Here is a 14341-nt window from a genome sequence, read left to right as displayed (position 1 = left end):
GTAGCATGGTCATCTTCACAATATTAATTCTTCCAATCCATGAGCATGGGAGGTCCTTCCATCTTCTGATGTCTTCCTCAATCTCTTTCTTTAAAGATTTAAAATTTTCACTGTAGAGGTCTTTAATGTCCAAAGACAAGTTTTAACTTTTTGCATGTGTATATCGTAAGTTTTCAAACAACTTTGTTCTTCTTGGTTTTCTTTTTATATATTTTTATTTATTTGTGTATTTATTTATTTATTTATTTATTTTTCTTCCTTACTTTTTTGTTGTTGTTTTGGTTTTGGACACAGGGTCTACCTAGTAGCCCTAGCTGACTAGAACTCACTATGTAGACCAGGCTGGCCCCAAACTCACAAAGATCCTCCTGCCTCTGCCTCCCAAGTGCTGGGATTAAAGGTGTGCACCACCACACCTGGCAACTTTTCCTTACTTTTTAAGCATATATTTTGAGAATATTTAAAATTTTTGGTCTGAATCATAGGTCAAATTAGAAACAAATTCTGAGACTCAGATTTCATTGCTAGCAATAAGAGCAGCAGACATTAGCTGGGGGAGAAGAGACATCGCAATGGAGTTGTAACAGAAGCCTCCATCCTATTCAGAGAGTGGAAGCTAGGATGGCCCTTCAGAGAAGTCCCAAATTGAGGGCAGGACAGTAGGTCATGTGACCCTACACCTAGCAGTTATTCAGTGTGGACTACCTTAGGGAGGAAGCAGACTTTAGGTCAGGAGGGTCCCCTTAGTTAGCAAAGGACTGTTCCTAGACTCCCAACAACATGCAAAATCCCAGCCACTGGGGTGCCAAGTACCTCAGTCTTAGAGGAGATGTCTAGTTACTTTATAGTGTCAGGTTCTGTTCCCCTAGAGATGTCAGTTATATTATCTTGTAATGTGTACTGGGAAAGGGTCAAAGAGAAGTTCCTAATGCTGCATCAGTTCCAGTGACTTGGAGGAGGAACTAAGCTTCAGGGTGGATACCCAGGAGCCCTGATCACTCCAGTATGCAAATCCTCTGGGTGAGACTTCACTTTCATGCTGGTTATGAGCTGGGTTTCTTTGTATTAATCACAAATCTTGCTAAAGTCTTACTAATTTCGGTGCTTTGGGGATCTGTTCCTTGGACTTTCCATGCAGACCATGACAATATCTGTTTGTTAGTAATGATGGTTGTATGTTTCCAGTTATACACATTTCTTTCATTTTAGCTATTTAAAATGGTCTACAATCTAGTGCTTTTTTTGTGTGTGTATGGCATTCAACTACTTACAAATTTATTGGTAGTAACCTTATAATATTTACTCAGCCGGGCATGGTGGTACACGCCTTTAATTCCAGCAAAAGCAGGCAAAGGCAGGCAGATCGTTGTGAGTTCAAGGCCAGCCTGGTCTACATAGTGAGTTCAGGTCAGCTGGGACTACAGGGAGACCCTGTCTCAAAAAGACAAAAAAAAAAAAATTTACTCCTGATAGCTGATGTTCCAAACTTTAGGGTCTTTGAGATATGCAGGATCCTTGTATGTAAGTGCCATAAACCAAGCCCTCTAATTGCTTTTGCTATTTCTGTTTTTTTTTCCCCCACAAAGACCTGTTATGTGCCTTCTATAAATGGAAGTGAATGGAAAAATAAACTGGGACAAAAGCTGTACATTCTTATAATCTACCCATTTCTCACACAAGATACATTTCTTAAGAGGCTCCTTGTAAGGGTTTTCCATTGCAGTGGGAATGTCCTCACTGCTGGTTACTTGTTTATATGTGAACAAACTCTTCTCCACAACACCTCAGAAGCCCCACGATCTGTGAGGCAGGCAGCAGCTGTTCCCAACTTTTTCTTCCCTACATGGAGGCATACAGCAACCACACCGGCCATGGTTTCTTGCCAATCCAGTGGCTTTTAATATGTCCCCTCGTGTGTAACTCTTACTGCTAATTTCAGAACATTTTTATCTTGTACAGGTTTTGTTGTTGTTGTTGTTAACTGTTAAATTTCTTCATTCCCAGGATTAACTGAACTGATGAGCTTTTTTTCAGTACATTGCTGGGTTTGTATGGAGCTATTCTTTGCAGGAAAATTAATGAACTTTTGTTCTTTTTTTTTTTAAATCTTGTCATAGCACCTCTGGACACTGATGGTAGAGGAGTCAGATTTACTGGGTCAGCTGAAGGTAATAACTCAGATATTCTTTTAAATCTTAAAATGATGCTAGAAAGCACTTATTGCTTAGACTTCCACAGTAGATTCATCTGTTCTTACTCAAATGAGGCAATTAGACTTTATGCTAAAAATCTACTGTAATATAAAGACTAAGTTTACTCTCTTCTGTTGTAGTATAATTACTGCCACTGAATTATGATATTAAACACAAATGAGGGCTGGAGAGATGGCTCAGTGGTAAGATCACTGGTTGTTCTTGCAGAAGACCCAGGTTCGAATCCCAGCACCAACATGGCAGCTAACAACTGTCTGTAACTCCAGTTCCAGGGTATCCAACAGTCTCTTCTGTCCTCCTTGGGCATTGCACCACACGGGTGCACTTACCTACATGCAGGCAATACATGCATACACATAAAATAAAAATAATAAATAAATTGTTAAAAAAACATATAGCTGGGCGTGGTGGCACACGCCTTTAATCCCACCACTCTGAAGGCAGAGGCAGGGGGATTGCTGTGAGTTCGAGACCAGCCTGGTCTCTAGTGAATCCAGGACAGCTGGGGCTACAGGGAGACCCTGTCTCAAAAAGACCAAAAATAAATTAATTAATTAAATAAAAATTTAAAAACATATCAAAGGCAAAAAACAAAACAAACAAACAAAAAAAACCATAAATGAGTCCTCCTGCTTTGAGCTGCTCAGGATGCCTCTTTGAAATGCCAAGCCTGTACCTTCAGACTAATAAGTTCCGGATTTATGTGTGTAGATAATGAGGACCTCCTGGCTTTGATTTACTGAATTGTAAATTGGAATTCTTTCCTCAGATTATTAAAGACTTTTACCTTCTGGGACGAGGAGAACTGTTTCAGGCCTTCATTGACACAGCTCAACACATGTTAAAAACACCGCCCACTGCAGTAACAGAACACGGTAAATGTCCAGTAGCCATGAGAGTAAACAGCTTGCAGAAATTGCAGGGTATTTCTTGACTAATACTGATGCTTTTAGGCCTGCTGCACATAGGAACAGATTGTTAACTTAGAGCAGTACTTCCAACTGAGGTCATCAGGAGCAGCACCTAGGCCCTGTGACCATTCCTAAAAGAGTAGGTCTTCAAACTAGGTCTTTCATCTTCAGATTATAGTATATCTGTGTTACAGGGAATCCTGGGACTTACTGTGACTTATAGTATCCACTAGAGCTCTTTAGGTGTGAGGCTGAGGATATAGCTCATTTAGTAGGGTATTTCCCTATCATGAACAAAGCCCTGGGTTAGGTCCCCAACTCTGCATAAACTGGGTTACTTGTCTGTAATTTCAGCATTCAGGAATTGAAGGCACAAATATCAGTTCAAAGTCATCCTCAGCTACTTAGTGGGTTTGAAGCCAGCTTGGGCTACATGTATGAGACCGAGTCTAAACAAAAAGAAAAGAATTAAAGGCATGTTGTGGATAATGGGAACCTGGCTTGGGCAAGTCAAGTTAGAAAAGAATGTATTTGTGGTTATATCTAAAATTCCATTGCTGGGTATAGTGGTGCATGTCTTTAATCCCAACACTCTTGGGAGGCAGAGGCAGAAGGATCTCTGTGAATTCAAGGCCAGCTTGGTCTACATAGTGAGTTCCAGGTCAGCTAGGGCTACAGGGAGACCCTGTCTCACAAAGACCAAAAAAAAAAACAAAAAACAAACTCAAACTAGTATAGAATCTTGATCAGATTCTCTCCCTCTTACCATAGCTTATCTCTTTCTCCTGTGCATTCTTGGATGACCTTCCAAGACCATCAGTAACATATCAGACCTGCTCTGTGTTCCAGTGAGCACTGGGGCTTGGTGGGGCATGCCTGTAGTCCCAGCACTCAGGAGGCAGAGGCAGGCAGAACTCTTGTTGAGTTCAAGGCCAGCTGGGGCTACAGGGAGACCCTGTCTCAAAAAGACAAAAAAAAAAAAAGAATTCCAGTGAAAGAATTTTAATTGACCCTGCCCAGGTCACATATCTTGCACTGTAGTAATAAAAAGAGGTCAGACATTAAGTTCAGTGTCTACCGCTTGACTGTTAATGTCTATCACCATTCAGACCACATGAAAATTCAGTAAGGATCAGAGCTAAGAAAAGGAAAATGGGAGGAAAAAAGAGGGTTATTTTTCTAGTTTAGTAAAATAGATGCCATTATACATACATGGTATTTTTGTCATAGATATCAGAAAACCCAATTGACTTGTTTAAGTGGAGAAAAATAAAAAGTTGTAATTTGATTCTCATAACTGAAAAGCTCAGCGATGTGATTGTTTTAGATGTTTAATGGCTCATCTGAGGTGTTTAGTAGTTGGATCTCTTTCTATCTTTCACCTTTGGCTTCAGACAGGCAAGACAGGCTGTAGCCAAGTTTTCCTCTTACTAAAACTGTTTATCTCAAAAGAGCCTTAGTCTTTATGAATCTGAATAGAGCCTCTAGGTTGGCCTGGATCAGGTCATGTCATACCCATAAAGGAAACAGCCAACAGGATAGAATGTCACATTCCATTTGCTCATGCTGGCTTACTTGCCTCTCCAAGAATCAGATATTGTCAACTGTACTCGAACTCCAAGGACTGGAGGGAGCAGGGTCGATTGTCTCAGAGGGCTGCTAATAACAAGGACAAGGAGGAATGAATGCTGGTCAGGCAAAGCCACGGATGCGCACTGCCCTGCTGTTAGTTTTCGTGCCAGCCCAAGTGTTCTTTCTTGCAGATGTGAATGTTGCCTTTCAGCAGTCAGCACACAAGGTGTTGCTAGATGATGACAACCTTCTCCCTCTGCTGCACCTGACAATTGAATATCATGGAAAGGAACACAAAGGTTTGCTTTTCTTTGCTGCCTACCTTCTGCATCTTCTGATCTTCACCCATCTTCCCACTTCAGCTTCCTTCTCCCCCCACAGAAAATGTGTAATTTTGGACCTTAGAAATCACCTGATCTAGTACTCTTAATTTTGTTCAGGTACAAACACAGGTCCAGAAATACAGAAAGGTTCAGGTACCAAGGCCATTTTGATTTTGAGGTTGCTTATATATATTTTTGTGCTGCTAGAATAGAATGGTCCCTTTTTTTTTTTTTCCAAAAACTTTAAGGCTGAAAAAGAATCCCAAGAAAACCCCTTTCAGAAGTCTCCTTCCCTCCAGTCTCTGTGCCTCTGTAAGCTCTGCTACTGCAGCTGCACTCACGTCTCATGAATGTCACTTACCTCAATGACTCTTGGTTCTAATTAACCAAACTGTTATTTATTATTTTATTTTCTTAATCATAGCAGATGCTACTCAGGCAAGAGAAGGGACTTCTCGCGAAACTTCCCCTCGGGAAGCCCCTGCTTCCGGCTGGGCCGCCCTAGGTCTTTCTTATAAAGTACAGTGGCCACTACACATTCTTTTCACCCCTGCTGTCTTGGAAAAGTGAGTATTTCTGAGTTTCTCACAAGTAAAGTTTACCTTACATCCAAGGGAAGAAGTTTGCAGGAATAGACTTGGTGGGAACAAGACAGTCATCCAACTAGTTTTTTTTTGTTGTTGTTGTTGTTTTGTTTTGTTTTTGTCTTTTTGAGACAGGGTCTCCCTGTAGCCCCAGCTGTCCTGGAACTCACTATGTAGACCAGGCTGGCCTTGAACTCACAGAGATCTGCCTGCCTCTGCCTCCCCAACTAGTTTTTTACACTCTAAGTCAGAGGTTAGAGACTTGCTAGACAAGTCATAATTAGTGAGGTGACAACCATGAGACCGTAGGGAATGGTAAGCAGTGGAATGAATGGGAGAGTAGGTAGCCACTTACAACCATTAGACTAGGTTCTAGAGAGATGGCTCAATGAGTAAAGTGCTTGCTGTGCAAGTATGAGGATCTCAGTTTGAATCCCCAGACCTCACATAAAGCTTTTTTTAATCCCTTCCCATGTTAGTATGCAACTCAAAAGAGGCTTGATTTTTGTTTGTTTTTTAGGTCTTTTTGAGACACAGTCTCCCTGTAGCCCCAGCTGTCCTGGAACTCACTATGTAGACCAGGCTGGCCTTGAACTCACAGAGATCCACCTGCCTCTGCCTCCCAAGTGTTGGGACTTAAAGGCGTGCGCCACCACGCCCAGCCAAAAAGGCTTGCTTTTTAACATAACTTGAACATAGCTCCAATGCCATTATTATATCCAGTAATGCTAATAATAATCCCTTATAAGGTAAACCAGTCTACGTGGAATCCCCTGATTGCCCCCCCCCCAATAAAATCTTTATAGTAAGGTTTGTTCAAATCACTATCCAGATGTCTGTTTCAAAGTTTCTTCCATTGGATGTGTGTGTTTATGTGTAAGTGGTGTATATGTATGGTGTATGTGTATTGGATGTAGATGCCCTGTTCTATCACTCTCCATCTTATTCCCTTGAGACAGGATCTTTGACAGAACCTGGAGCTATCCGTTTCAGCCACACTTGTTGGCTAGCAAGCCTCGGAGATCGTCTTATCTCCATGCCTCCTAGCCTCCATAGCACTGGAGTTATAGGTGCACATACACAGCCATGCCCAGCTTTTTTTAATGGGTGCTTGAGATCCAAACTCAGGTCCTCATGCTTTCTTAACAAATGCTCTAATGTACCAAGCTGTCTCCCCAGCTGTTCCCAAACTTCTTTGGACATAAATCAGATTCTTTAAAAGCCCTAAAAGCTCTGGGATTAGAAGCATGTATGTGTGCTTTGAATGTAGATCTTCATGTTTGTGTAGCAAATGCTCTTACCCACTGAACCACTTCTCTATCCTCTAGAGGTAAATTGTTTTTCAATTTGATTGAATAGAATTGGATTGTCTTCTACAATATATTAAATATCTCTAGCTCGGCAGGAGCCAGCTGCTCAGTACAGGGTCTTCTCAGTCCAAGGCCTCAGCATTAAGCAGTTTCCCTTCCCCAAAACTTGCTGGAAGGCAGGGGGCCTGTTCTGAGGAAAGTGATTTTTAACCCCTCTTTGGTCTTTAGGGACACAGAATCAAAATCAGAATCCTTGGTTCATAACATACCTTCTGGTCCATGTAAGTCCCTCCTGTCTTCCTAACTCCCTTTGCACATGCACATCATAAAACTATCCCAACACAAAAACTGATGATGTTCAGACTTAAGGGCTCTTTCTTAGTCCTGACCCCTTGTCTCTCCCAGCCCAAAGTAATCAGTGTTTTTTTTCCTTCCTCTGTAATTTTGTACCTATATATTCACAAAAGGTTTTTTTTTTTTGCATATTTGAAAGCTGTTTAAAGGGCTTCATGATCTTTTGCAATTTATCTTATTTAAAATCATACAACTTGAGTCATTTTGTTATACAGCTGAAGTTCATTCATTTTTGTCTGCTATGTAACTTATTGTATAACTGAACTACAATGTGTTTGCCAATTCTTCTAGCCTGCCTGCTTCTAGAGGGGAGAAATAGGTGGCAGCCCCATTTCTCTTTACCCTAACCCCCTGTACATGGGGTTAGGGTAAAATCTGTATCTCACCCTGTTGTTTCTGTCTTAGGTACAATGTTGTTTTCAAGTACTTACTGAGTGTGCGCCGCGTCCAAGCTGAACTGCAGCACTGCTGGGCCCTCCAAATGCAGCGCAAACATCTCAAGTCTAATCAAACGGACGCAGTCAAGTGGCGCCTAAGAAATCACATGGCATTCTTGGTAGATAATCTCCAGTACTATCTTCAGGTGTGTTCTGAGACATGCATAGAAAAGGTAGAAAGATGTCTAGGAGGTACTGGAGAGGGTCTACAGTTCTTTATTTGGTAAAATGGCTGTTTTGAGTTTGAGGACCTTCAGGATTTATATCACTAGGCATGTTTCTTGAGGGCATTTTAGGGGAAGCAGAAACTTGAATGGAGGGGAATAAGGAGTTAGGATCCTTATGGACAATGCAATATTTTTTATTGATGTCCTCTTCATATTTGCTAGAAATTCTGGAATCCTTACAGGCATGTCCAACCTTTTGACATTGTCATCTCCAAAACTCACATTAGAGAACCATGCAACATTACTGAAAAAAAATTGCAAAAGAATATCTTAATGTTTTAACTTAAGTTTATAATTTTGTGTTGGGCTGAATTTATCCTTACATGTAGCCCATTAGTACTTCCAGTACTAACCAAGTCAGTCAGCGGAGGGGACGTGGCGTGGATTTGAGGCCATTAAGAATTACCCAGCCATGACTGGAAATGTAGCTCAGGAGCCTTGGGTTTGATCCCTAGCACTGAATAATACTTGGTGGTGGCACCCACCTGTAATCCCAACACATGGGAGGTGGAGGCAGGAGGATAAGAAGTTCAGAGTCATCATGGCTACACAGTGAGTTTAAGGCCAGTCTGGGCTACATGAGACCTTGTCTCAAAAAAATAAAAATAAAGAAAAATTTACATAGCCAGACCTGTTGACATATGCCTCTGATCTTAACACTGGGAAGCTGGAGGAAGGCAAATGACAAAACCTGGGCTGTAAACAAGACACGGTCTAAAAGTAAAAGTCAGGAAGTGCCTTACATACACAAGACTCCGAGTTTGATTCCCCAGCACCACACACACAAAATTCCTACAAGCCTCAGCAATCTAAGCATATCTTTGGTCAGCCTGAAAATGGTTTCGGTAGAACGAAGATGAGAAGGTACATAAAATAGAGTGCTCAGGATGTGCAAGATACTAGAAAAATGATTTAACTGTCTCCCAGGTAGATGTGCTGGAGTCTCAGTTCTCACAGCTGCTTCATCAGATCAATTCTACACGGGACTTTGAAAGCATCCGACTGGCACACGACCACTTCCTAAGCAATTTGTTGGCCCAGTCCTTTATCCTGCTGAAGCCTGTAAGTAGGGCTGGTTGGTTTTCTTAGGCTGCTTCTAACCTTACTGTTCCTTTGGCTCTTGGAGTTGACAGGATAGCGAACTATTATTAAGCACTTGTTCAATTCCATTTTTAAACATTTTTGACAATTTATAAGGCAAAATTAAAAGTGTTAAAAGGGAACTGAAATGTCGTGAATTTCTGAAATATTGTATCATAGGATGTTGTTTTCACAGACAAATAGTGTCTGTCTCTCTGGATCTATGTCCATCTGCATTTAGCCCCTTCGTGGCAGCTACTCTCAACCTTGGCTACACATCGGAATCACCTGGGACCTTGTAAACCTCTAATGCCAGAGAGCACTTATGTTAGACTCTTTAGAGTAGGATCTAGGTACCAGTCATTTTTAAAGTTCACAAACTGGTTCTAATCTCAAGATGAAAAGTAGGAAGACTAGGAGATGGAAAGAAGACTCATTGGTTAAGAGCACTAGCTCTTACAGAGGACCCAGGTTCAGTTCCCAGCACCCAAGTGGCTGCTAACAACCATCTGTAACTCCAGTTCCAGTGGATCCAATGCCCTCTTCTTGCCTTCCTAGACACCAGGTGTGCATGTGGTGCACATACATTCATGCAGGCAAACACTCATAAACATAAATAAATCTTGAAAAACAGGAAGACTGAAACAGCTCCTGGTAGATTCTAGTATAATGGTTATACTTTATCTTAGATGTGAGCAAGTTGTTATTGCTCAGAGTGCCATAACATAAATGGTATAGACTTCCTTTTGCTACACCAAAGGAGAGTGACTGATAGAGATACCACTTTAAAGGGTTCTGTGAATTGAAAGCAACCAAAAACCCTTGCATGGATGGCATGGGTATATCTTGGGGGAAAAGCAGAACACTAGAACTAAGGTCATCATCATTAAGTCTTTATTGAGTGCTTACTGTATGCAAGGCACTGGGGATACAAAGAGGTATAAGTCATGGCTCTGCCCTTAAGGAGCTCACAATCTAGTTGGAAAAACAAGACACATATACATACAAAAGACCAGTAACATCACAGGTGGCCTGAACAGTTTCCAAGTAAACAGTACAGAGGGAAGTGGAGCTCACTAAAGGCTACACTGGGGAAGGAGCATTTTACAGAGAGTAGGGCTTGAATTGGCATTAAAAAGAAAAGAAAAAAAAAGTATCCTGGAGACAGGAACAACACCCATAGCTCAAAGGCAGGAGCACACTCAGCAGGTCTAAGAAATGACAAGTTGAATGTGGCGAGAGTGGAAGTTTTGTGCAGGGGTGACTAGAGTAGACTGCAGCTATGCCAGGAGGGCACGTTTGTTATGCATGTTGCACAAAAGGGCCAGGAGCCTTGCAGGTGGCGTTGTCTATCCTGAGTCAGACATGGAAGGTCAGCTGTTAGACTGTTTTCCCAAACCTTTCATTTCAGATATATCTCCCTTTTCCTAATACCAACTCTATTTCTTGTGTAGGTGTTTCACTGCCTGAATGAAATCCTAGACCTCTGTCACAGCTTTTGTTCACTAGTCAGTCAGAACCTGGGTCCACTGGATGAACGTGGAGCTGCCCAGCTAAGCATTCTTGTGAAGGTGAGTCTGAAGTACGCACTCGTTCAAAGGACAAAGGCAATTGTGCCCATGGAGAAAGTAGTCTTTGCTCTGAGTCAATAAAGCACTTCCCAGTATAAACACAGAAATAACAAGATAGAAAGATTAAAATGTTGGTATCAGTTGATTTTGAAGTAAATGATTAATGTGCTTCCTCACAGAGTTCAAACATAGTTCAGCCCTGCGCTGTTTATTCAGCCTTCAGCCCACCGACTATGCACTCGCTTTGTGCTCACATTCTCACATCCCACTGAACCAGCCTCCCATCTCACTTTTAATTATAATCTGAGAACTATATTTATCTCCTTGAAACAAAACCAAGCTCTCGCTGATCCCAGTGTACTATATTAATCTGAAACCAGCTGTTAAATTCCTACTAATGAGAAAACTACCTTCATAGGCATCATGCATCTTCTGGACATCGTACTAAGAAGTCAAACATTTCAGGAGCTAATGAAAATGGGAATGTGGGAAGGCCAGGTGGTCCTGAAAATCTTTATGCAAGACTTTTCCAAGGCCCCCCTCACCACCACAGTCACCATGGAAAGCTAATGATGACGAGTTTAACGGGATGACAGCTTGGGTCTTTCCACAGGGCTTTAGTCGCCAGTCTTCACTCCTGTTCAAGATTCTCTCTAGTGTTCGGAATCATCAGATCAACTCAGATTTGGCTCAACTACTGTTACGGCTGGATTATAACAAATATTATACCCAGGCTGGTGGAACTCTGGGCAGGTAGGAACAACCCTTGAGGGACTCATTAGGTTGGGGGTGGGGTGGTGATTTATACAATTCCAGAGTACAACTTCAATCATCATCTACTCCAAATACTCTCCTTTTATAGACATGGCTCAGTGATTTAAGGGAATGTCTGATGATCTTTAGTAAATTTTACTGAAATTATTTCCCATTAAAAATTGTCAGCATAGTAAATAACACCCTGCACCTGGTAGTGAGAGGTTTCAAGTCCTGTGTTGGGTTATGTGTGCTGTGCTGAGGGCAGCGTGGCCTCCATGACCTATTGAACTAGCAGTGCAGCAATGCATCATGCTTTGCTGGCCTCTGCTCTGCTGCCACCGAAGTAGGGCACTGCCCCTTGTAAACTTTTTAAATCTAATAATGAAATTTAGTGGTAGTTGACTTCTCAGAGATCTGTGTTACTCCCATTCAGAAAAGCACTCTATAGCCCTTCTTAGATGTTCACAGCAGACTTTTTTCTAAGTGGTTTCAGCAGGAGCCAAACTCTTCAGGAATTAAGGGGACAGGAGGTAGATCACAGGTTCCTCTACTTTGTATGTCTTTGAAGACAATTTGGGAAAGCATGGTATTTAAAGAGACTCTCTTCTTTCTTTTATAGTTTTGGAATGTGAAAACTGGTTCATAAAATGAAGTAAGAGTCAGTCCTACCACATTCTGAAGTCTGTAACAGAAGATCCAAACGAACATCTCATTCTCTAGGCACTCACCAGATGTCTGCAGGCTGGTGAGAAGGCTCTGCCTTTTCTCCTAGAAGCTGTCCAGAGGTACACATCCTTCCCATCATTTCTGGGGAAGATAACTGCTCCATCTTAGGGGAGAGTCTTAACTTGCCCACCAAGGGGAACTATGGGGTCAGCTCTGCTGACCACACAGGCTTTGAGTCTTTACACTGGGACATCTGTTGGATGGTATTAAAAACATGGATCAGAAAATTAAGTATTTTTAGGTTTGGTTCATATGTAAGAAAGGAATTACGCTTATAAATGGGCCAGCTTCTGGATGTTACCCACAAGTTAGAAGAGACAGTATAGGCTGTGTGCTTTCCCTCTCTCTGTACCAAGTAATTGACACCTATACAGATAATCTTTAGATATTTAGATATCTTTAGATATTTAATCTTCAGAAATTTAAGATTGAGAGCCTCCCACCTTTGAGGATCTGCTAAACTGAATCTGAATTCTACCAGTATGTGCTAATTCTTTCAGACTGGTAAAAGGACAATTCTAGCTGAGGACAATAGAGGTCAAATTGTTAAGACTTGAGATACTGAAAGTTGCAGGCCCAATTTTCCCACCTTAGACAAACCACAGGAGTTAAGATTCTGTTCATATAGCCCGGCCACTACTGACAGTCATTAATGTTCATATCACTATGAATAAAGGAAATAACCACTAACAAGTCCTTCTCTCTAATGTGGGCAAGAATTCAGTGTTCAGGCCTCAGCTACAGGTCACTGAATCTGTCCTTCAACTATATCTTCTCCTACCCACTATGAAAGCCTTGGCTTCTGCAGCTGTCACCTGGAGAGGACTTCTTCCATTGTTATGTCCAGAGCAAGGCTTTACAAACTATGGCTTGTACATACTTTTGTAAATAAGATCTTATTGAAACAGCCACACATACTTGTTTACCTACTGTCTATGATTATTTTCATCTCACAGCAAAAGGTGAGGAGTTGTGACAGACCAAACAGCTACAAAGCCTAAAATACTATTTGGCTCTTTATAGGAAAAAGCTGTTAACCTTTGTTTAGAGGATGAGAGGACATTCACTAACAGGGACGATGTTAATGGTAGGGAAGGATAACAAAATTCATCTTACACAAAGTCATCCCATCAAATTTAGTCACTGTCCATTCATAAGAACTGGCCTTTTCCCTTTTAGCTCTCAGAGTATAGGAGTACCCGATAGGTCAGCCATTGATGAGTTCAGCACCAGAGACACTCCCTCCCTTTCTTAGTGATCTAGAAACCTAGGACTGTCACCAATTCCATTCAACTTTGGCACTGCTGTTAATCTAGGCCCTTGAGTTTTTAGAAGCATAGCATTTTAGACAGCCTGGTAACCTGACAGAGGTGCCACAGAAGAAACTTCATTACTACATTTTTATCTTCCTTTGTTCTCTGTGACAAGAAGGTACTATTTGTTGTGTTCTGAGATTAAGCTCAAAGAAACAGATGAAGAAATCCCAGTTACTACAACCAAAGAAATTCAACATTTATTTTATCATAAAAGTCCAGCAAATAAAACTATGTACAAGATCCATGCAAAATACAGTTACACACAAGACACACTTAAAACCTGATTAAAACACAATCTCCACCATAGCAAGGAATAAAACCAGTAAGACCAAGTATCTTTAGTGAGAAACATAATCATGTTTATATTTTGGATGCTGCTTGAATCCAATTCTCTCCCCAACAATGAGGCACTGGATCACCCACTCTTGTGACACCACAGGCAGCTGCAATGCTTCAGCACACTTCAGCACTGAGGCTGGGCATGAAGGGTCTGTCACCACCACATCAAACACCCCTAAAGCAATGTCTGCAAGAAGTAGGGGAAAGTAAATGAGGAAAGAACACTCAGTTTAGCGCTCCATTAAAAAAATAATGGGTGTTCCCTCTAGCTAGTGCACCCCACTGTGCCAAATCAAAACCTTCTTATTTTTAAAAGGTTTATTAAGAATTTTTATATATCTAAGTATGCCACATGCATGCCTGGTGGCCAGAAGAGGACATCAGATCCCATGGAACTTGTGAGCTAATGTTGGTGTTAAGTGCTCTTATTTGCTAAGCCATCTCTCCAGTCCACCAAAGCCCTCTTATGCAAATACTGCTTCTGATCATAACCTAAAATCAAAGTTATAAACACCATATGCTAATTTTGTAACCCAAAACAGAACTGGAATCCAGTTATGTTGACTCACCTTTTTTTTTTTTTTTTTTTTTTTTTTTTTTTTTTTTAGAAAGGGTCTCCCTG

General features: G+C 41.3%; 2 protein-coding genes and 1 pseudogene across 4 annotated transcripts in view; 1 reads left to right on the top strand and 2 right to left on the bottom strand.

Moving 5' to 3' along the window:
• Tubgcp4 (tubulin gamma complex associated protein 4) overlaps positions 1 to 13422 on the top strand; it is a 37369-nt gene extending 23947 nt beyond the window's left edge. The window contains exons 10-18 of one of the 2 annotated variants that reach the window (XM_008822326.3): positions 2118 to 2168; positions 2983 to 3088; positions 4888 to 4995; positions 5447 to 5585; positions 7673 to 7850; positions 8859 to 8993; positions 10466 to 10582; positions 11196 to 11335; positions 11958 to 13422. In XM_008822326.3, coding sequence (XP_008820548.1) covers positions 2118 to 2168; positions 2983 to 3088; positions 4888 to 4995; positions 5447 to 5585; positions 7673 to 7850; positions 8859 to 8993; positions 10466 to 10582; positions 11196 to 11335; positions 11958 to 11970 — 987 coding nt within the window. In that variant the 3' untranslated portion in view covers positions 11971 to 13422. Of the gene's footprint in view, positions 1 to 2117; positions 2169 to 2982; positions 3089 to 4887; positions 4996 to 5443; positions 5586 to 7672; positions 7851 to 8858; positions 8994 to 10465; positions 10583 to 11195; positions 11336 to 11957 lie in introns of both variants that reach the window. The other variant, XM_008822325.3, reaches the window with a different exon arrangement.
• LOC103725079 lies at positions 1456 to 2096 on the bottom strand (annotated as a pseudogene).
• A 129-nt stretch (positions 13423 to 13551) lies between the features above and the next one.
• The window catches only part of Tp53bp1 (tumor protein p53 binding protein 1), a 96861-nt gene continuing 96071 nt past the window's right edge, over positions 13552 to 14341 (bottom strand). For both annotated transcript variants that reach the window (XM_008822327.2, XM_017795389.2), the window contains exon 28: positions 13552 to 13906. In XM_008822327.2, coding sequence (XP_008820549.1) covers positions 13719 to 13906 — 188 coding nt within the window. In that variant the 3' untranslated portion in view covers positions 13552 to 13718. The remainder of the gene's footprint in view (positions 13907 to 14341) is intronic.

Source organism: Nannospalax galili, unplaced genomic scaffold, assembly GCF_000622305.1.
Source record: "Nannospalax galili isolate Female #2095 unplaced genomic scaffold, S.galili_v1.0 scaffold1909, whole genome shotgun sequence".
In the NCBI taxonomy this organism is placed as follows: Eukaryota; Metazoa; Chordata; class Mammalia; order Rodentia; family Spalacidae; genus Nannospalax; species Nannospalax galili.
Note: the sequence above shows the minus strand (reverse complement) of the source record. Positions and strands in the feature narration are given on the sequence as shown.